This window comes from Anarrhichthys ocellatus, unplaced genomic scaffold (genome assembly GCF_004355925.1).
Source record: "Anarrhichthys ocellatus isolate YVR2014 unplaced genomic scaffold, GSC_Weel_1.0 scaffold19, whole genome shotgun sequence".
NCBI lineage: Eukaryota > Metazoa > Chordata > Actinopteri > Perciformes > Anarhichadidae > Anarrhichthys > Anarrhichthys ocellatus.
The window spans coordinates 455,878-477,128 of NW_022280049.1; the positions used below are offsets into that span (position 1 = coordinate 455,878).

General features: G+C 43.3%; 5 protein-coding genes across 8 annotated transcripts in view; 3 read left to right on the forward strand and 2 right to left on the reverse strand.

Annotated features, from left to right (window-relative positions):
- Positions 1-1,265, reverse strand: part of frmpd1b (FERM and PDZ domain containing 1b) — a 24,319-nt gene extending 23,054 nt beyond the window's left edge. For 3 of the 4 annotated variants that reach the window (XM_031858205.1, XM_031858204.1, XM_031858207.1), the window contains exon 1: positions 1,027-1,265. The gene's annotated coding sequence lies outside the window, so the exon portion shown is untranslated. The other variant, XM_031858206.1, reaches the window with a different exon arrangement.
- Positions 1,266-2,197: 932 nt separating this feature from the next.
- Positions 2,198-3,114, forward strand: tomm5 (translocase of outer mitochondrial membrane 5 homolog (yeast)). Its single transcript, XM_031858216.1, has 2 exons — positions 2,198-2,411; positions 2,673-3,114. The coding sequence occupies exons 1-2, from the start codon at positions 2,291-2,293 to the stop codon at positions 2,705-2,707; spliced, it is 156 nt and encodes a 51-aa protein (XP_031714076.1). The 5' UTR covers positions 2,198-2,290; the 3' UTR covers positions 2,708-3,114.
- Positions 3,115-3,207: 93 nt separating this feature from the next.
- LOC116389497 (zinc finger and BTB domain-containing protein 5-like) lies at positions 3,208-8,495 on the forward strand. The gene has a single exon (XM_031858212.1). It carries the CDS (start codon positions 4,084-4,086, stop codon positions 6,124-6,126), a length of 2,043 nt encoding a protein of 680 aa, XP_031714072.1. The 5' UTR covers positions 3,208-4,083; the 3' UTR covers positions 6,127-8,495.
- Positions 6,444-9,991, reverse strand: grhpra (glyoxylate reductase/hydroxypyruvate reductase a). The gene is made up of 9 exons (XM_031858214.1): positions 9,531-9,991; positions 9,281-9,411; positions 8,493-8,565; positions 8,289-8,405; positions 8,108-8,196; positions 7,847-7,948; positions 7,560-7,695; positions 7,290-7,420; positions 6,444-7,196 (listed from the first exon to the last, which is right to left on the reverse strand). Exons 1-9 carry the CDS (start codon positions 9,614-9,616, stop codon positions 7,075-7,077), a joined length of 987 nt encoding a protein of 328 aa, XP_031714074.1. The 5' UTR covers positions 9,617-9,991; the 3' UTR covers positions 6,444-7,074.
- Positions 9,992-10,274: 283 nt separating this feature from the next.
- LOC116389498 (protein phosphatase Slingshot homolog 3) lies at positions 10,275-20,041 on the forward strand. Its single transcript, XM_031858213.1, has 17 exons — positions 10,275-10,458; positions 11,333-11,487; positions 12,871-12,908; positions 13,007-13,193; positions 13,768-13,883; positions 14,015-14,083; positions 14,928-14,993; positions 15,182-15,364; positions 15,531-15,624; positions 15,715-15,843; positions 16,079-16,125; positions 16,274-16,420; positions 17,428-17,628; positions 17,817-18,045; positions 18,136-18,225; positions 18,364-18,450; positions 18,624-20,041. Exons 2-17 carry the CDS (start codon positions 11,440-11,442, stop codon positions 18,759-18,761), a joined length of 1,869 nt encoding a protein of 622 aa, XP_031714073.1. The 5' UTR covers positions 10,275-10,458; positions 11,333-11,439; the 3' UTR covers positions 18,762-20,041.
- The last annotated feature ends 1,210 nt before the right edge of the window (positions 20,042-21,251 follow it).

The following is a 21,251-nucleotide window of genomic DNA, read 5'->3' on the forward strand; positions in this document are numbered from 1 at the left end:
TGTGTGTGTGTGTGTGTGTGTGTGTGTGTGTGTGTGTGTGTGTGTGTTTAGATGCAAATGATGCTGTTAAAAAAGACAAGCAATGATTCACTAAAGTGATGTCTCTATGCACAGTTAAGGCCGCCGTATAACACGTGTTTAAATGGAACCGTAACCAGCGGTCATATTAAATCATGTCATGCATTAAATGAAGGCCCCAGAACAGCAAAACGCATTGTTCCGGTCTAGTTGTGTTGCGCTTGTCATGCCCGGCACGGCACGGGAGAGCGCAAGAAAAGAGGCATGCTGCTGGCCGAAGGATATGAGCAAAGAAATAGAAGGAGAAGCGACTGTCCCGGGGTGGCTGCACACATCGCCTACGCCCATTCATAATGTGCGTGTTTTACTACCCAGACTCCCGGTAGCCCCCTGATCCGGCAGGATTTTAGTCCGTTCGTTCCCAATCTGTAGCCAGCGACGGTGATTTCACTGCGCATACGGCAGCATGGCTCTCCACTATCGCTACATAAGACGTGTGTTCATGATGTAGAATGAATGCCATTCAGCGTGTCACAAAAATGGCCAGAATGTTGACTGTAATTCTGTACAGTAGCCTTGCGATGTATATTCCCAATAATAGAATGAACTAGAGTATGCTATTGACCGTGTCTATCGCTCGTAAATGCGTTATTGATGACCTTTTTAATAATCAATATTTACCATCGCACTGACCAAACACTAACTCTGATCACTGGCACAGCCATGCCGGTCAAACCAGGGGGCTAAACAAAGAAAAAAAAGGTCAGTCTTTTGTTACCTTTATAATCTTAATCGGATTTAAATCTCTCCACCGCCTCCCTCAAACGGGGACATGGGTGTAGCCTGCAGGCGTTGTGAAAACGACCGTCAGTTTAAATCATTCATTTCGCTGTGATAAAAAAAAATCAGTCCAAACGGCAGGAATGGATGCAAGGTGCAGGCGGCTCCGTGAACAGCCGGGCGCTCCTTCATCAGACAATAACACTGGGAAATACCGAGAAAACTCACCTAGTGCGTCTGAGTAGGAGACAGACGGACCGGGAGTCTGGGATGGTTATCCCCCAAAAAGAGCAGCGATGCGGAGAATTTGAAGGGAAACGATGTTTGATTCTCAAAAATATCCGCGGCGTCCACCCGGGCTGGATGATGGTGGTGATGTGGTGTGGGGGGTTTGGCTATATGCTGGATGCTGTCATCGTACTGGGACTGCTCGCTGCCTAATCCTCGGCCCTGAGCTCAGAAATAACCCACCCCCTCCCTCTGTTCGTCTCTCTCATCCCTGCCTCCTCCGCTGTCTGCCCGGAGGACCCCCACCCTCCTCCGCAAGGTCAGCTCATCCAACATACAGTAACAAAAAGAATAATCATAATCATAATAAAAGTAATAATAACAATACTCATGATTATAATAATAATCTACTTTTTATGTTTATTTATAAGGAATTCACCATGTCTGATGTGGTGGAATAAAATTAAGTTGGAATTGATTCAGTTCAACAACATATTTTACATCATTTTATCCCCTTGATTCAATGAACACCATGATTCCAAAACCAAAGCAGGGCTTGAATACCCACCCGGCAAAGTGAGAAAACTGCCCCAGGAGCCCCAGATGCCCCATAGGCCCAATATCCATTATGTGTCAGCTGGTCTGTGGTAATTTAATTAATTATAAATTTGTTGGGCATTCTGCACCACTTAATCACAATATAAACTCAAATGATAAAGTCCTCATAGTGGATCCTGCATTGCTGTCTTGTGAGACCCCATGTCAATATATAAATGTGCATAGTCCTAAATTTATTTGTCAAACTTTACCCTAGTTTATTGATCTGACCACATCCAAAATACATTTTTAAAGTGATTTTCCTCAATAATTAAATGCTTTGGTTTGCAGAGTCGGACTCCCTGTAATACTAGTGGATACGACCATAGTGTTTCCTCCCCCCTAACAGGACGTACGCATCCTTAATATTTACAGGACAGAACATGAACACGAATTATTCAAGGGATACAGATTCATTTTTAAACCAACCAAATTTAAATAAAAACAGTAAAATCATATATTTCTGCCATATTTAACTAAATCAATACTAGGGGGCGGACATTTAATTTTTGCCTTTTTGATTTGTCCCTCCATGCGCACCGTCGAACTTCGCGACTTCCGTTGTACGTACTTCCGGTGTAGATTATTTCACGCACACTCCTGAGACGGTGAATTCTCAACACGAAAGGCAGACCGAGGAACAAAACCCAGTTAAACCACAGCGATAATGTTCAAACTTGAAGGACTCGGCCCTAAAATGGACCCAGAGGAGATGAAGAGGAAAATGCGACAAGATGTCGTCTCATCTTTACGAAACTTTCTTCTTTACGTCGTCCTTCTCAGAGCCAGTGAGTACAGGCAGATGACATTGACATTTAGCGAAATACTAACATGTTGTGAGTGCTTCACTGATAATTACAATAGTGTTTGGTCACCTTGTGCATGTGATAATCAATGTATGCACTACAGTAACCACCAAAATATAGGTTATTTGTCGTGTATAGTATACACTATCTCACAACAACTCTAGCCAAATGGCCTTAATCCCAGAGAAGATAAATATATCATTAAGATAATAATCTAATCATCTGTGTTTTCTGTGTTTACAGCCCCATATGTTTTAAAGAAGCTGGACAGCATATGAGCAGAGCATCAAGTCTCATCCACTGAGCGCTTACTCCACCAGACAGTATGGATCATCAGCAGCAGACAACTGGGGCCATTGCAGCTAATTGTGTTGGAGACAACCAGTGTCTGTCCATCACTGCACCCGAGGAAACACCTTTGTTCTCATGTCCCCTGTCTTATTCCTTTTTGTAAACTTTAGTCTGTCTTTCTTGTTAAACGTTGTCATTATTGTTAAATGCAAAGTTTGAGAGCGAGTGTGCCTGCCGTGTTCGCACGTTAAAAGGAAACCATGTTTATTTTGTCTGTCTTTGAACGTACACTGTCAAACTGCATTACACATGTACACTGTTGAGGCGAACATTTTCATGAATGAATTTCAAATCTTAATGTAATCACTGAAAATAAAAATGGTGACCAAGAAAGGATTGGGAAGTGTTTCACTGTTTACTTATATTCTTTATAACTGACACGTGCAGCAACAACAATTTTCTGATACCCTCTACTATTCAACTTTAGGATTGGCCTTTAAATGCATGTCATTTATTAACCTGTCATGATTACTGGTATTTATAGTGTAGGCCATACTGCTCAAAGACAGTTTGTGTCTTCAATGTAAATTTCTCAGTAACTCCCGTGATGGCTGCTGATGGTCTTAGGGTGCTCTAACATTTAAAACAGTATCAATTGGCAAACTGTCAGTTCAGAATTGGAATCTTAATTAGTACAAGCACACTTTACAATTTACCTTTTAATAATAAAGGTTGAAATGTACAAAACATAGTAAAATATATCTGACTTGCAGTGTGCAGGAATCATTACAATATTATTTAATCAGCTAGTTTTTACCAGCTATGAAAAGGTGTACCTAAATTTAAATACACTTTCAGAAGATCATCACCTGGGGGCGGTGTCGTGTTATTCTGAAGCTGAACGAGACAAACGATGGAGGCGTCGACAGTGGAGGCTAAACCCGCTGATGGTGTGAGCGCTCTGAAACAGTAACATGAATAGTAACCATAAAAAAAAAAAAGGTACAATTTTGGATATTATATTTGAGTTAGCAGGAAAAGAACCGCTGTGCAGATATCCGGCTGTTCTCGGAGACAAAGCTTGAGACCGCGCCGCATCCTTTGTTGGACCAGGCCCGCCCATTCTCCAGAGCATCTGTCGGAAACCCTGCGACAACAACAGACAATACATTTCACGTCGGAGGTAGGCTCCTGAGAAATGTCACCGTCCTGTCAGCCGGATGACATTTTCAGCAGATAAAAACAAGCGTTTGACAGCGTTGTTCCTGACAATGACCGTTGTGTTATTGTATTGCAAATAGCGGAACGGATGCTGCAAAATAACACGTGTTCTATTAAATAACAACACACCCCACCGCCTATTATGGACTTTCCAGGTCATTTCCAGCATATTTTCAAGCAGCTCAACCACCAGCGCCTCCATGCTCAGCTGTGTGACTGCGTCGTGGTGGTTGGAGGCCAGAGCTTCCAGGCTCACAGCTCCATCCTGGCCGCATGCAGCTCCCACTTCAGGGCTCTTCTGAGCTCCAATGACAGTGGTGATGAGGTGGGCAGACCAGGAGCTGACTTAGGTGGAGGCGGGGGCCCCAGTGTGATGGAGCTAGATCCGGAGGTGGTGACCCCAGAGGCCTTCTCCACCTTGCTCGACATGATTTACACCTCCACGCTCTCTCCGGGGGCCTCCAACGTGATGGATGTGCTGTTGGCGGCATCACACCTGCATCTCAACACTGTGGTCAAGGCCTGCAAGCTCCACCTGTCCAGGCAAAACTTTCCTGCATCGCCCCCGAAAGGCTGGAGGTCAGTGCAACAACAGCAGCAGCAGCATCCATCGTCGGCCTTGCTGCAACAGGCCACATCTGTCATGGAGGAGTACATGGATGAGGAGGAAGTGGGAGTGGAGGTTAGTCAGTCTGGTGGGGTTGAAGACCAGGGGATGAGGTGTCAAATCAGTGGGGAGCAGAGTGCTGCGCCATCTTTGAGGCACAAGAGGAAGTCTGACGAGGATGGGCTCGGTGGCAGAAAGAGGTCCTACAGGCTGGCTGAGGGAAACTATAAGGAGTGTTCACCTACTGTAACTAGAAGCACCGTCAGTGCAGAGGAGGGTGGAGAGGAGCTGCTGTCCCCAGACTGCCTGAAGACCACGTACGGACTCTGGGAGAGCCGAGGCGAGGAGGAGGAGGAGGAGGTGGAGGAGAAATATGAAGCAACTAAGGGAGAGTCGGAGGAGATCCAGCTGCCGAGCCAATCGGACTGCAGCATGGGAGGTGTAGCTGCGTGGAAGAAGGGTGGAGATACAGAGGGAGACACCGTGGTTAAAGTAAAGGTGGGAGAAGAAGGGGAGGAGGAGGGAGACGAGCCAAAGTTGATGATTGAGGTGAAAAAGGAAAACCTGACCTCATACTCCCCAGGTCTTGCAAACAATTCTCCTCTATCTCCACCACAAGACTGCACAGACCATTTTGACGCACAACTAAATGAGGAGAAAATGGCCACAGTCTGCCCAACCGAGTGTGATGTTAGCTCTTTACAATCTCAGCTGTGCGCAGATCTTCAAACCGACGCACAGAGAGAGGCTGGACATTTGGGTGACGGGTCAGTAGACAGTGAAGGCCTAGACAGCCTGTCAGAACTTGCCTTTTCCTGCTTCCTCAATCCCAGTAGTGAAAGTGTACTGGGAGCTTTGGAGGAAGAAGACAGCCTAGCTAGCCTCACTGCTGCCGCTACCGCTGCCGCCACTGCCAGTGATGCTCCTGCAGCTGCTGGAGATACTGGGGAGCTGTATCAAAATTCAGAAGAAGTCTCTTCTGCTCAGTGTTCTGATTCCTCACTCGTTTTCCCAGTAACCCCTGTCCCCTTGCAGCAGCTTCTCCCAACTCAGGGCCCTGGTTTCAGTGACACACTCATCCTCCAGCCCAGCCAGAACTCTTTAGCAGGGTTCCTGAGTGGCATCAGACCAGGCCTTGGTCTGGAAACCTCCCTCATCCAACCCTCCAGGGCCGGGAAAAGCTCAGGGGCAACAACCTTCCGTCGCATCGCCCCTAAAGTGCCACCCGGATCAGAAGCAGGCACAGATGGTTCCTCGGCATCGGCGGGGGACGCTGCTGAACGGCCGTTTCTCACCAGAGCTTCAGAGGACGTTCTGTCCAAGTGCAAGAAAGCAGCTGCTGAAGACCTCGTGCTGTTGGTGGAAGGGGAGAAGAAGTACGCATGCAAAATCTGCTGTAAGACCTTCATGAACCTGACTGACTGTAAGAAACACATTCGGGTCCACACGGGAGAAAAGCCCTACCCCTGTCCAAAGTGTGGCAAACGCTTCAGCCAGTCCTCTCATCTGTATAAGCACTCGAAAAATACCTGCCTGAACTGGAAAGAGGATCCATGTTTCGCAGATACCCTGCTGTGACCTGCACTCACCTTACAGACGCTGGAGTCGCACGACTCAATGCAATTCTTTGAAAAAATGTACTCTGTGAACTAGATTATTTATTACCCAACACACTTCCCTGATTCATTTTGGATTTTATGCAACATGAATTCAAAGTCAATTCGCTAATGTAATGCTTACATTTTTAATGTTTTTAATGTTCTCAACCATGTTGTTTGTTGAAAATGATTCCATAAAACGGAACAAATACAAATGTTGCCAAACTGATGTGAATGCACTGAAAATATCCTCCTTGACTGGTGCTAAAAAATGACATTGAGTGATAAAATAATAAATTATTTATTGTATTTTTTATTGATCATCAATCTATTTTGAGCATGATACATTTCTAAACACACACACTCAGCATTACATTTTAACTGGGCCATAACTTTTTATTATTCAGAGAAATCACATTTTACACAGAACTGGAGCGTTGTACTGTTTTGTAGCATGATTGACACCATTTACATCTGAATAAAGTGCAAACTAAGAGGTATAACGCTAACCTTTATGGCAAGCAGAACATGAGAAATGTTTTTTTTCAGTGTAACTGCCATTCTAAGCATGTATAGTGTGTTCTGATAAGAGCTAATATTAAGGAGTGCTGCTAGTTTGTTCATTAGTCTCTTTTTGGAGAACTTGAATGTACACGTCTGAGATGACAAAACCTTCCAGCGAGCATTTCATTCCTCAAAAATGCCCACTGTATAATAAAACTCAGTACCTGTGACAGGATGAAACTAAATCAAGTTAACACCGACATGATGTACACATGTATCTGAGCATTACCTAAACTACATTAGAATTCTTCTTTTTCCATCCCTTCATTTTGACCTCACATAGGAGATCATTACCAGCACATTACTTGTATCTGTTACTGCAGCACCAGAGGAGGCAGTAGGCACAGCGCAGCAGTTTCAGGGGCTAGAAGGTGAGTTCGCTGGGCATGTCTGTGCCCTGCAAACCTCCCAGCAGGTTTTGAGCTGACAAAGCTCCCATGATGCCTCTCGTGGAGTAGGTGGCACTGCCGATATGTGGCAACACCACTGTATAAGAAAGGAGAGGACAGACAATTCCATTAAAAAGACAATCGCAAGGAGGTCAAGTGGGAAAAGAGGCTTCACATCCTGTCCACTCACCACAGTTTTTTAACGTCAGAAGAGGGTGGTGTGTTGGGAGTGGCTCAGGTGTTGTGACGTCTAGTCCAGCTGCAGCTATCTGTCCGCTGCTCAAAGCCTCGTACAGATCCTCCTGGTTCACCACAGTTCCCCTAAAACCAGTAATTCACCACATCTTCATCTTTACGTATTTTAACCGCAAACACAGCCGGAGTCAGAAATACATGACATCTTTTACACACCCATCCAAACCCATGCTTTTCCCATGTTTGCGCTGCTTTGGAAGTTCACCTGCTTGAGTTGACGAAGACTGCCGTGTTTTTCATCTTGCTGAAGAAGGCCTTGTCACACAAGCCCAGGGTTTCTGGCGTCAGGGAGCAGGAAACAACAATGAAGTCACTCTCAGACAGGAGTGTGTCCAGGGGAACTGTCCAACAGAGGAGAGCAGGAGGAACAAAAGAGGAAACACATCAAATACACAGACCGTCTAACCAAAACCCTCATAGTTTTATAATCTTATTTGATTTTCACTTCTTCTGTCATCCTTTCACTGTGTACGTTTCTCTCCTTTTTCTTACCAAACTCTCCTTTCACCTCAGCAGCGTAGGCTTTGGCTGTTCTCCCAGAGTACAGCAGCCTGTTCACTCCAAAGGGCATGAGTCTCCGAGCAATGGCCATGCCTGAACACAAGCACAACCAGTTCACCGACCAGCCCTAACTTTGTCGGGGTTAGGTGTGACAACACTGGATTTGGCTACAGTATCAAGTCATATGATATATATCCTATTATCATGAATTTAACGTGTCAAAGTAAATGAAGCAGCAACATCAAGCCTTACCAATGCGTCCCAAGCCAATGACTCCTACTGTGCTGCCAGACAGACCATAACCACACAGCCAGAGAGGCTTCCATGAGCTCCAGCCTCCACTGAGAGAGAAAGGACAAGACTATATGACCACTGTGTCACTCAATCAAATTTGACAGTGATTAGTGTGAATGTGGAACTTGGTGAGACTGACTTTTTGACCTCCTCCACTCCCTCTGGTAATCTGCGAGCAGTGGCCAGCAGCAGACCTACGGTCAGTTCTGCTGTGGCGTCAGTCAGGACGTCTGGAGTGTATCCAACACGTATACCACTGTTGGAAATGGACACCAATTTAACTCAGAGGCCACTTGACACATCACCCTACTGGTGGAAGGATATTTTAATAAACATGAGCTACCGTTTTTTGACTTCGTCAAGTGCCAAGTGGTCAAATCCCACGGACAGGGTGCTGATTACTTTCAGGTTTGGCCCTGGAATCACAGACAGACCAGATGAAACACTTCAATCTAGACACTTAATGTTTGATATGTTTTAATTAGAGCTGAAATCATTAGTGGATTGATCAATTAGCTCATCAAAAAGAGATAATCTTCAACAATTTGGATAATCAATTAATAATTATATAATATTTCACTATGCAAAGAAACTCTGGTTGTTTGAATGTGTTGCTTTCTCTGTTTCACATCATTAGAATTGTTCATGTTTCATTGTCTTAAATTGTTAAATCAAAGTAGAGGCTGGTAGCTTAGGGGTGAAGAGTGAAGTGGGGACCTTTGGTGCCTCTCTCTGTCTTCATTTCTCTACTACCATCTGTAATAAAAGCATAAAAATACCCCCAAAATACTATAGGCTCTGGTAATATCTTATATAAGATCCTCTTTTAAATCTCTTATTGAAACTCACTATTATCGTACAGCTTTTTCTTAATTGAGGGCATTGTTTGTAGTTGTTTATATATTTTTTTATCTTGTTTTATATTTTATGTCTGGAATACTGTGAAGCACTGTTTTACTTTGTTTCAAAAAGTGCTATATAAATAAAGTTATTGTGGTTATTATTTAACTATGTACCCAGGACAGCCTGTATCATATCACTACCTGCTGAAATAAAATAAATATATGGATTGATCAGTACAATGGCCCAGTTTCACACACACACACACACACACACACACATTACGAGTACCTGCTGCATCCAGAACCTCTGCATCGATCTTGTCCGACAGCAGACACAGCAGACCATGAGCCCCCTGCACACCTTTGAGAAGCTCTGCCCTCTGCACGGGTTCATCAGAGTCCCACAGAGACACCTCGCACCTGTTTAGAGACCGAAAGGGACCAAATGCACGAGATGGATTTAGAGATAAAGGCTGGCCGATGAAGATGACTGTAGCGATGGATATGTGTGAAACTACAGAAGCTACAAACGTGCATACACTCCAGCCGCTGACAGGATCTTCATCCCCTCCTGCGGGATGCGCCTCGTGACGAATACTTTCATGAGTTTTCCAACTGTCTGCATCTCATTTAACGGTCGAAATGGAGTGATGTCCTCTCCGGACAGAAGACAGTAGAACTATGAGGGGAGGACGGACGTCCACGCAGTCAACACAGACAGATTTTAACCTTGAACGTTTAGCTCAACACTGTGAGAAAACTCCACTTTCCTCCACAGGACATCAGGAAGTACTTGATTCCATAGTACTGCGCATGCGCGTGGAGAGTAGACGGTTGGTCCGGTGGTTGTATAATCTTCTCTGAAGGACGTATTTTATTGATATTCTTACACTAATTAACTGTCCAATTTAATGTCAGATACAACATTTTAAAAATTCGTCTTCTCTATTAGGATATCAGTTGTTAAATAGTCGTAAAAGGCTGTTTTATTATCTTGTTATTCTCCCCCAACATCACATCCGAGTAAGGACAAGTTTACATTTCCCCGATTTCACTTCCTGGGATCGTGTAAAAAAGTAGGAGGGGACAATGTTGTATAAAGTACGTCTTATATAAACCAGCTTGAAATCCCAAAACTGTAACTAAATTAAATATTTTTTCAAATAAGCCCTTTTGTTATTGTTTGTGGCAAGTGGATCGTTTATGGGGTCAACGTGCCCCAAACACTGTCTTTGCGTCTGACGTCATTGTCCACTTCCGGACCTTCACGTCCTCGCGCTCGAGCTGCTTCAGTGGTGTAATCACTCCTCTAGTGCAGCCCATGGTGCAGCCGCAGAGCTGTAAGACGGTGAAGACTTCTCCCTCACATGCGACAGAGGGCGGAATAAAGGAGCACTCGACACTCGAGGAAACAAACAAGTAGACTTGAAAGCAGGAAATAAGATCTGGGGTCCCGGTCTGGAAAAGGTGAGGAAATAGAAATGTGTGGATATTCATGTTTGCGGCAGCTAACGTTAGCGTCAGCTGTTAGCTTGGACTGGTTGTAAGAGGCTAGCTGCTGGTTTGTGGTTGCAGTAACGAACCGCGGTCAGCTCGTCAGTGAGGATCAAACCACTTCTTTGTTTTTACCCACTTGAGTGTAGTGTCTGCATGTCACGAGCTAAAGCCGTGTCTGTTAGATGGGCAGCAGTCCACACAACCCCTTTAGGAGAAGATCAATATATATAACTTAAGATTTATAATGGCTAATATTACTCTGCTTGATGACCTGAGAGACAGCTCCTTATATGCTTAATCAACAAGCATTACACCCTATGCAACAAGCGCAAGAAGGAACTAAATTAGTAATTTAGGTTGTTTAATCTTTTGGTTATTTTTATAGTCTACAATAAGCACTCAATACAAGTGTGTGGCACTGAAGGAATGTTCCAGTGTAAAGGATGACATTAAATTGACAAACATGATGATGGATGAAATCGTTTATACCTTGGTATTTGTATGTATGATAAACATATTGACATTATGACATGTTTTTAATTATCAAAGTATCAAGGCACGTCATGCCACATTGATGCAAACATATCCTTTAAATCCAATAAGGTCATTGAGCAAGGATGGCCGAACACAACTAGAGATGTGACTAATACATATACCCCATGTTATGTATCCTCACATTGCCCAACTCTTCCTCTATAACAGTGAAACTATTATGAAACTACTCCTTCTACTTCATAGGACTCCCTGAAGCGGACAGTTCATTTCCTCAGCCTCTTTAGGAGTCTCTGATATAAAGCCTATTCATGAGTTGTAATCAAACCCCAATATCCACATTTCATTTCAGAGATAGAATACCTCTATTGGCCACGCCCACGGCACACTTTTGGCCGAGGAAACCTGCTGAGCCTGCCCTCAACACCAGCTTTAGTGGAGACAGTGCTGTACGCTGCAATGGCTCTGTTGACACTGCACAGGCTCCCATCCATCTCCGCCGCTCCTGTGAGTTCACTCATCCGCACGCCGTGTTGTACACACAAGTTTGGCGCATTTTGCATCATATCCTAAGATATCTTATTCTTTTTTTAAGTTTTATTTACAAAGTGGGATTCAGAACTATGTGAGCTGTTGATGCCGGACGCTCTGCGCTCTGCGTAGAGAGCAGACATTCCTGGATGTGTCCCTCATCACTACGTTTGCCTGGAAGAGAAAGAGGCTGTTTTGTTTTTCAATTGCTGCCAGGGACGTGACCGCATTGGTGGGCTTACAGGCCTAACATGCCACAGATATAGTCCTCATCATCAAAGTGCCATTCACATTCATTACAGTGGTTGGATCACCGTGTCTGTCTAAATGCTCACTGCCTCTGTAGCTTTTCAATGGATGCATATAATCATGTAAGCACTGTATCATCAGCCACTGTCTTCTCACTTTATCTTCTGTCATTCTTTCACTCTATCATGAAGATTATTTAACTTTACATCCAAGGCCTGTCATTGCCGACTAAACCATAAATGACCTGACTGTGGGTCCTAGTCTCATTTCTTGCATATTTTGTCACAGTATCTAATCACTCTGCTATCTTAACTTGTATTCTCTCCTTTTTTTTCTTCTTCTTCAAACCCTCATCGTTCCTCTCCTGGCTCCTGCCCACTTCTACTCTTTAATTTCTTTTTTTTTTCTCTTGACTCTGTCTGGACTTGTCAGTTGCGTAACAGGTAATGTTACTGTCTCAAGTTTCTTTCTCTGTGAACCCTTGTTGCTACTTCTCTCTCTCTCTCTCTTGTTTCTTCCCCCCTCCCCACTCTTGCATTGTATTTCTCCTTAACTTCGTATCCTTCTATAATTTCACTACCAATATAGTTTTACAGTTTTTACCCCGAACTTCTTAGTGTCCTTTCCCCTCCGCTTAAATATCACTCTGTGTGGCTGTCTTCCACTGCACCTTATCTGTGTTGCACCACATTTCACCCGAGGAATTACTGAACATTTTTTCCAGCCTTTTGTGTCCACACTTCTCAACAGGAAAGACATCTCTCTCACACACACACACACACACACACACACACTTGCCTCCAATGTTCTCAGAAAATGTGTTAGTGTGTCAACACTTCAGTACTCGTCTAGTTAGAAACGTGCTGCTTTGGGAACATTAAAAACGGACATTTACTCATATTGTGTATTACAATAGTAGTATATATCAACAGAAATGTACAGTCTGCTGGAATGTACAGAACATACCATGGGATGAAATTTTCATTGAAGCAAAAAAAGTGTGACAAACTGAATCACACACACACAAAGAAAAGCAAAATATTTCTATAACTCCATTTTTGTCTTCTTGATGAGGCTTTCTTGTGATTTACTTGACTTGATTTTTTTAAGGATGAAAGCCACCAAAGAAGAGGGAGACTTCAGAAAAGGTAGATGTACACCTGTGTTGTCTTTGAATTACAGTCCTAAAAGAATGATTTTGTGGATTACAGCAGCGTGATAGTAACTGATCTCTATCCATCTTTAGGGAGAGCTTTGCCCTTGTGAAGGGGGCAGTCCTTCTGCTGGAAGAGGGCGACCGGTTGAGCCTCGATGAAGAGACTTTTGCCACTCCACCGTCTCCTGTGAAGGAAGGCGGTGGAGCTCCAGACAGACGGCGCAGACACCTTCACGCCATGATTCAACAGCTCCGACCAGAAGACACCGTGAAGCTGGTGAGGCCTCGTGTTTACCTGCATGCTGCAAATCAGATCAGTAACAGTGGAAAAATGACATGCAGAAAGAATTTAGCTTGTTATCCTTTCTATCAGTCTGCATAATCATATCTCGGGTAAAGGTGTTTAATAGCTTCCCATAAGGATTTGAATACACCACTTTACTCTCAGCTGTGTCACCATTGCATCAATGTGTAACTTGGTCGAATAAAGATGTTATTGTTTGCTAGGATGTGGAATTAATGGGCCAAAACATGTGAAAATAGAACAGATGTGGTCCTTTAAGTGGACTATAACCAGTATCTGTGTTTCTCTGTAAACACAACATTGACTTTTCTGATTTGATTTTACCAGGAAGGCCAAAGAAACTATACTGCACAGGATATTTTTCACTGTGTGTTATCAGGTTTATTTAGTTTAATTAGGTAACTTTATACTTCAGAGGAAACTGCAACATGTTGCATTTAAAATACATGAATTGTTCTGGGCCTCACTCCTCTTGCCCTCCCTTTTGTCTCCTCTCTGTTCCGCACATCCTTTGTGCTGCTCTCGTCCTCTGTACGCTGTCATGTAGGCGGTGCAGTTGGAGTCCGTCAGCTCGGTCAGAGTCAGGTATCTGATCGTTGTCTCCACCCTTGGCAACAAACAAGAGAGCACCCTGCTGGGCATGGATTTCCCCAACCCAGACAGGTGTGTGTAACCAAGATACGCAGGTGTACTGTGTCCCAAAGATAAGATTTCCATTCCGTTAATAATTTCTGGTTTAGCCTTGTAAAGTCAAATGTATTTCATGGTCTTGTGTTTCTGCGCCCTCTTTGCAGCGATCAGTGCACCATCGGCCTGGTTCTGCCAGTATGGAGCGACACACAAGTGTATCTGGACGGAGACGGGTATGAAATCTTTTTTTTTTTTTTTTTTTTTTTTTTTAAAGGGGAATGGGGAATAAATTGAAACTGTAAACGAACAAGCAAGGAGTTTGTGAGGTTGCAGCACAGACGGTGCAGGCTGATGTCTGGGAATCTGGCCAGAGATAATGTGAATGCGTAATCATCTCTATTTATGGAGCTGAATCATTCTCCGTGAATTACAACTGCTCCTATCCGTCACTCAGACCCTTACATAAGCTTGGATATCATGTGTTTCTGCAATGAAATGAAAGTAAAGTACGGTTAGCTTCTTTCTGTGTCGGTAAGGAAAAGGTTAGTGAGAGTTTAGCGGGTTATAGTGCATCCAGAACCCCAAATGTCCACTCCAACTCATTTTTTAGTGAAAATCTTTGTGACCATAACATCCAGCTATGCTTTGATTAGAATGATTTAGAGTGTTTTTTTGGCTTGTAGTCACTCATTACAGTGTTTTTCTTAGCCGTCGATGCTTAGAGGAGGATGTGGAACTGAGAGCTGGCAGCTCTAAAAACAGTCGAGTTCTGCTGTGGACCGCTGCGTTTCAACTAATCTGCTTTCACATGCAGACTGTCAAAATAAGATGCTCTGATCTGCTGCCATGTCACACCAGCATGTTCGCCCTCATCGGGATGGTTCACGCTTCCAACTCGCTGTCCTCACATTTTCCTTCACCACGTTCTTTACAAGAGTCTTCATTAAGTTACACTGAATAACCTTTCTGCCTTCTTCCTTTTAGTCCAGTGACGCTTCTTATCAGTGTTACTTCCTCAGTTCTGTTATCCATTCTTAGAATTGTAGCTCATACTTCTTTATTTCTCTCTTTTTTTAGCGGTTTTAGCGTGACCACAGCTGAAGATATCAGAATTTTTAAGCCTGTTTCCATGCAGACCATGTGGTGAGTTAAGTTAAAACGTTAATGTATATGTTAATGAATATGACGTCCAGCACATCACATCCTAAAGCACCTCATCAACAACTACATGCCTTACCTCTCTTTAAATCTTGCATTTTCAACCTTCTGTAGCTTCTTGTCTTTAGTGTCCTCAAAAACACATGGTCTTCTGTCCTCCTCTCCGCTGTTAGGTCAGTGCTGCAGGCTTTGCACGGGTGCTGCGAGCGGGCGGTCAATGCAGCGCTGATCCCAGGCAATGGCCTGGAGTGGGCCCAGCACTACCACCAGCACATCGAGTCGGACCGCCTATGCCTCAACGAGTGGGAGGTCTTGAACGACTTGGAGTCGGTCCGCAGGGACAGTTATGGAGACGGGTAAGTAAACTTCTAAACTGTAGTTAAGTTTAGTAAATGATATATTTAGTTACATTCCCCCTCTTCTGTGAATGTGGAAATATAATTAATGTTTTCGTCTGTTTTTATTCCTAGCACACACGCATGTCAGCTTGTGCTTAAGTTTCACTTTTTCTTGCACGGGTAGTTCGGCAGAGAGACTTTCCAACGAGGGGCTGATCAAAGAGCACCTGAGAGACGTCATGAGGACAGAAGACCTGGACAACCTCACGTCTAAAATGGTGAGACACACGGGAAGAAAATAAAAGGTTACAGAAATAAGAGAATGTGTGTTGGCCTGTATAATTTGAATCTTTCCTTCTCCACTGCAGGTGCACTCTGCCCTAGAGACCAGGATAGGCTTCGACATGAGTCCCTTTAAGGAGTACATCGACAATGAGATCTTGGTCACCATGGCTCAGATGGACAAACCCTCCAAAATATTTGACTTCCTTTACCTGGTGAGTGATTGCAAAGCTTCAAAGACAGTAATGAGCTTTTATTATACCAGCATGGTGAGAAGTCTTTCTTATGTTTCAGTCAATAAACTGACGGAAGTGAGCCTTCACCAGGATGTTGACATGTGACCGTAGCTTCCCCTTTGTGAGACAGCTGTGTTGACAGCGATAGGGAAGACGACTCTGTCGGCCCTTTGCTGTTTGTCCCCTGAACCTCTACTTCTTTATCTGGTTTCAGGGCTCTGAGTGGAATGCAGCTAACATTGAGGAGCTGCAGAAAAACAAGTCAGTGTTTTCACCAGCAACATTTGTCTATAGCTCTGTGTATTGTTGTTGTTGTCTATTTCTCATTGTCTCGTGATAAGGGTAATACTGAATTGTGTATTGCTGAGTCACCTCTTTGGCTCTAAATTCATGTCTGTATGTTTTTCAGCGTGGGCTACATTCTGAATGTGACGAGGGAAATTGACAACTTTTTCCCAGAGTCCTTCACTTATATGAACATCAGACTGTACGATGTGGAAGCCAGCGACCTGCTCCCTCACTGGACAGACACATACAACTTCATCAACACAGCCAGGTAGTCCTGAAACCCCAAACATTAGAAGACAAACTTGTGAAAATGCATTGTGCAGTCCTTTGCAGATTACAGCTGTTGACAAGCATATCACTGTCACATTTGTGTCATTAAGCACATTCCTGATCCGATTACTAGGCATTAAAACCACATCACCGTGACATGTATGCTACCTAATAGTTAATGGTACAATTTAAAATAAATGAAAACAAGTAGTGAACTCATAAACAGTAGATTCGGGTTTACAACAGCCTCGGGGGCCTGCTGTTTTCTATTCAGATCATGATAACTACCGTAAAGTCACAGGTCTCAGGGTGTCCAGCAAAAGGAAAAAACACCAATGATGTCGGGCTTTCTGCTCTGAGTTAAAAAAAAAATATGAAACTCGAGGCATTCAAGGCACTCCAGCAAAAACGTGAGGCGCTCAGCAATGCAAAAGCAGCGTGCAAAACGCCTCACTCTCATTAAACCATTACTAAACGCCGCCCCAGGCTGCTCAAACATACTGATCTGATCTAGGCCTAACTCCCCCTTTATACTAAAAGGTGATTTGATGACCACCTGTGTTGTTACGCAGACCAGTGCAGATTCAGTCCTTTCAAAGCAAAAGTTTAACAGAGTTGGATGAGAAGATTGACACCATTCTAACATCTGTCTGCCAAATATGAAGCTGGACCCACGAGATTGTTAGCGTACCACACCGACTGGAAGCAGCTTGCGTAGCTCTGTGCAATGGTAATACAATGTGCCCACCAGCACTTCTAAAGCTCACTCATTACTGGACTATTTCTATCAGTCTTCTCATCTAACTCTGCCAGAAAATAAATGAGTTCATTTCTCAAAATGCTGAACAACTCCTTTTATATCATTTACTTTGTTCCTAGCTTTGCATCACCAGCAATTTTAAAGTTTTGACTCTTATTTCCATTCAGTTAATTATCCTTCTGATGTTTGTCAAGTAAAACCTCTGAACCACTGAGTGAGTTTCTCTTGATTTCTGTGTACTGCAGGAAACGAGGACGGGCCGTGTTGGTGCACTGTAAGATGGGCGTTTCTCGCTCCGCTTCCACGGTGATTGCCTACGCCATGAAGCAGCATCGCTGGACTCTGGATATGGCGTTGGCCTATGTTAGGGATTGCCGGTCCATCATCAAGCCCAACGAAGGCTTCACGAAACAGCTGCAGACTTACAACGGCATCCTAAATGCGAGGTCAGGCATGGTGTTAGGCCTAGTGCTGTACAAAGGTCCATACTCCAAAATGATTAATCTGTGTGGCAAAAGCTTTGCAGACATGAACATTTAAGCGTTTCTTGAATTTGCCGCTGTTTGTGGCTTCTGAGGTATTTATTTGGGTGCTCATGTGAGGATTGTGAAATATGTTCCTTCCTCATTTCTAGCCAGCAGCGTCACAGCAGACTCTGGAGGCGAAAGTCAAGAGACCAAAGACAAAAGTCAGTACGTGAGGAGGGAGGTGAGGATGAGGATGAGGAGGAGGGGGATGAGGAGGAGGAGGAGGAAGATGAAGATGATGATGATGAGGAGGGTGACGAGGAGGATATAGAGAATCCAGATGAAAAAGATTCAAGTAGCCCAGATGAAAATGATGATCCAGAGGGGGACATACAGGTAAATAGTTACATCAATTCTATGATATTAGCACTTTAAATCCTGCAGATTGTTTTTATGTTCAATTGTTTTATCTTCCCAAACACCCAGGTGTTTGAAGAGCCTACCCCCCAACCTGAGACCAACCAGGGCCTCGGGCCGACAGGAGCCCCTGTTATCACAATAAGTGAGCCGCACATGGTGAGCAGACTGACACAACTTTACTGACACACGCTGCATCTGAAGCTGCTTATCTGCACGCGTCTCTTTTTGTGGTGCAGATGTCGCTCCTCCGCTAAATCTTTTGATGTTCATCTTGTTTCTCTTTCTTATCTCAAGGTTTCTCCGAGCGTTAATCGCAGCGGCAGGATGAACCTCTTCTCCCTCATGCAGTCCATCAGTGATGAGGATAAAGGACGTGAACAGGTAGATGAAGCAGAGAGACGGAGTCTCTTTCAAGCCCTTACGGTGTTGCGTTGTTGTACACACAAAGGGTTGATTTTGTACGTTGAGAAGATTTAGAGGAGCCTGGTGTTGAGATTCTTATTCAATTTAGCTGCTCTATAAACTACACTTCTTCTTCTTTGTTGCTTTCCAAGCTGCCTGGCAGTCCGAGGCGATCTCCAGTGCAGCGGATGTGTAGCCAAGGGCGGCGGGGTCTGATTCACCAGAGAGCGTGTGTGGATGTTTCACCTGAACCACGGAGCCTGCCGGATGCCAGTCAAAGCAAACCCTAAACGGATGGAAGAGCGGGGAGTTACAGGAGGGCGGGGGGGGCCTTAAAAGGAGGCAGAGGAAGAATTAGATAGTGTGGGGGGGGGGGGGGGATTTTTTTTTTTTTTTTTTTTGTATACACTGATACGCTTTGGCTTTATATTTTAGGTTATTTAGATGATGAAAGTTTTAATTTATGTTTCGTTGCATATCTCTGTTAATAATGTTATCGCTGATGGTTCACTGCTGATAAAAGGATCTTGCTGTAATATTGCTAAACCAATGAAAGCCAGGATATGTGATGGGTTATTATCACTGTCCATTGCTGTATTATTACATAACATATCCTACCACACACAGACCTACCGGTCTCTCCCCCCCTTGTTCCCTCTTCCCTTCTTCAGCTCTCGCATCACCACTCCAGAGATGATATCTATGCAATTACTGTGTTCCTATTTCTTTTCCTCTAAATATGAGGCTGTATGCTGCCAATCCAAGGTAGATGGTTTTTAAAAACAATTCATATTGTCTCTTATTGCTCTCACGTTAGTTGTGGACATGAGGAAGTTTTAACTTTATCTAAGCTGTGATTCACGGATCATGTCGGGGCCAGTTTTATCGCACAAGCCTGTTTGCCAAACAGTGTGTTCCAATGTGCCAATGATTATATTAAATTAAAAATCTTTATCATGTCAGTACGTTAAGAACCAATGTCCCCCATTTTATTTGTATTCATTCTACTTAAACACCAGGGCTGTACGAGTGCCTTCAACCTGAGAATGAAATACAACATATGAATGACTGGTGTTTTTATTATGAGGTGGTGGCTGCATATTGTATACGAGTCTTGTGCTGTTTCTCTGATTACAGTATAAATGTGACTGCTCAAAGTGTTTGCGTGTATGCATAAATACAAAGTATAGATGTATCAACAAATAATTGCCGGGTGCATGTTTTGTGTTTTTATACCAACATGGGAGAGCAAAACGTTCAGGGTTTTCTCATGTAGTGATATAGACATTTAATGGATTGAGGTAAGTTATTCAAAATACTGTTTTCAGACTTATCACTGGATGCTGATGTGGAATATTCTGTGTTCATGCTGGTATTATTTGTATCGAGTGAACCCAAGCTAAAGCCTATTTACTTCATTTCACCTGCACTTTATAACCCCAACACACACTGTCCCCACTGCCTGAGTCAACATCACACTGTACTATGAAGCTCTCCACTGTCTGCACCTCACTCTTGTTTACAACAAACACTATGAGTGAAAACAATAAATGATTATACTCAAACCAAATGCTTTGTTTCCTGTCTAAATAATACACTTGACTGAAAACAGGAAGATTTTATTATTGGGATCATTTTGATCCAGATTACATGTTTTGAAATAATTGCCCCAGAATTCCTGAAACACTACACTACAGCCCATTTAAGGAGCTCATTTGTCTTCTATTTTTGGATCTCACAGGAAAGACGAGGTATTAATCGAGGAGCAGTTGGCTGGATTTGAGATGAGGACATCAATGTGAGGAGAGGTGGACCTGAAAAACACTACCGTCTGTACACAGCTGGAAAATGCAACAATCAAATGCCATGATTTTTATATTAGTAATATGTTGTATGTCAAAAAAAGCCATTGTATAGTATGTTGAAAAAATCTCATAAAAAGTCATAATATAGTATGTCGAAAAGTCAGAAAGTCATTGTCGTATATCAAAAAAGTTCGAAAAAAAGTCATAGTATGTTGAAAAAAGTCCACAAAAAAATGATATACTATAATTTTTTGGGGGACTTATTTCGACATATGTCGAAAAAAGTTTTTAAAAAAAGTCATACTATAATTGTAAAAAAGTAATACCAACTGATCGTATAGTGATGTGGATAAAAGTCATCTTAAAGACATAGTGTAGTATATAAAATGAAAGTCTGGCAGGGCTAACAGTGTTCATCAGGGGGACCAGAGGGTGGGTGCTACGCCTTCACAGCAGGGACGTCGTTATCAGCATGAACTGCCATATGAGCGCAGAGTTCCCATCAGATAGCCAGTGGGGAGAGCTCACATGCACAAACATGCACGAATGGTAGCCCGACTATGTAAATAAATAAATAATGGAGAAGCTTCCTAGCAAGGACTTTGTCCCTTTCAGCAGCTTTGTAATCCACAAGAAACAACTATGTTTTTATAAAACTAATAAATCCAACAATCTGTTCTGGGATATTGTTGTTAGGCATTAGCTGAAGCCTACTGGAGGCAAGATGTGTTAGGTCAAGTCTGTCCACGAATCAGAGGCTGTGTTGCTGACAGTCAAACACGATGGAATCACATGACATTCATCCCATCCTGGTGTCGTGAAGATCTGTGCTGTTTGGGCAGCAACCACAATAATGACAAGAATATTGTGATTGTAATAAATATGAATAAATATATAGATTATCCTTTGTGCACATATTGTACAGTTTGCACCCAGGGCATACTGAACAATACATGAATATATATATATACACAT

Excerpts from the sequence above, each read along its gene's own strand:
- tomm5 (XM_031858216.1), top strand. The coding sequence starts at position 2,291 with ATGTTCAAACTTGAAGGACTCGGCCCTAAAATGGACCCAGAGGAGATG. Across the intron at positions 2,412-2,672 it reads CGTCGTCCTTCTCAGAGCCA|CCCCATATGTTTTAAAGAAG; the intron begins GTGAGTACAGGC and ends CTGTGTTTACAG.
- LOC116389497 (XM_031858212.1), top strand. The coding sequence starts at position 4,084 with ATGGACTTTCCAGGTCATTTCCAGCATATTTTCAAGCAGCTCAACCAC.
- grhpra (XM_031858214.1), bottom strand. The coding sequence starts at position 9,616 with ATGCAGACAGTTGGAAAACTCATGAAAGTATTCGTCACGAGGCGCATC. Across the intron at positions 7,949-8,107 it reads CATTGGCTTGGGACGCATTG|GCATGGCCATTGCTCGGAGA; the intron begins GTAAGGCTTGAT and ends GCTTGTGTTCAG. Across the intron at positions 7,421-7,559 it reads GTCTTCGTCAACTCAAGCAG|GGGAACTGTGGTGAACCAGG; the intron begins GTGAACTTCCAA and ends TACTGGTTTTAG.
- LOC116389498 (XM_031858213.1), top strand. The coding sequence starts at position 11,440 with ATGGCTCTGTTGACACTGCACAGGCTCCCATCCATCTCCGCCGCTCCT. Across the intron at positions 15,844-16,078 it reads TATTTGACTTCCTTTACCTG|GGCTCTGAGTGGAATGCAGC; the intron begins GTGAGTGATTGC and ends ATCTGGTTTCAG. Across the intron at positions 18,046-18,135 it reads ATCCAGAGGGGGACATACAG|GTGTTTGAAGAGCCTACCCC; the intron begins GTAAATAGTTAC and ends CCAAACACCCAG.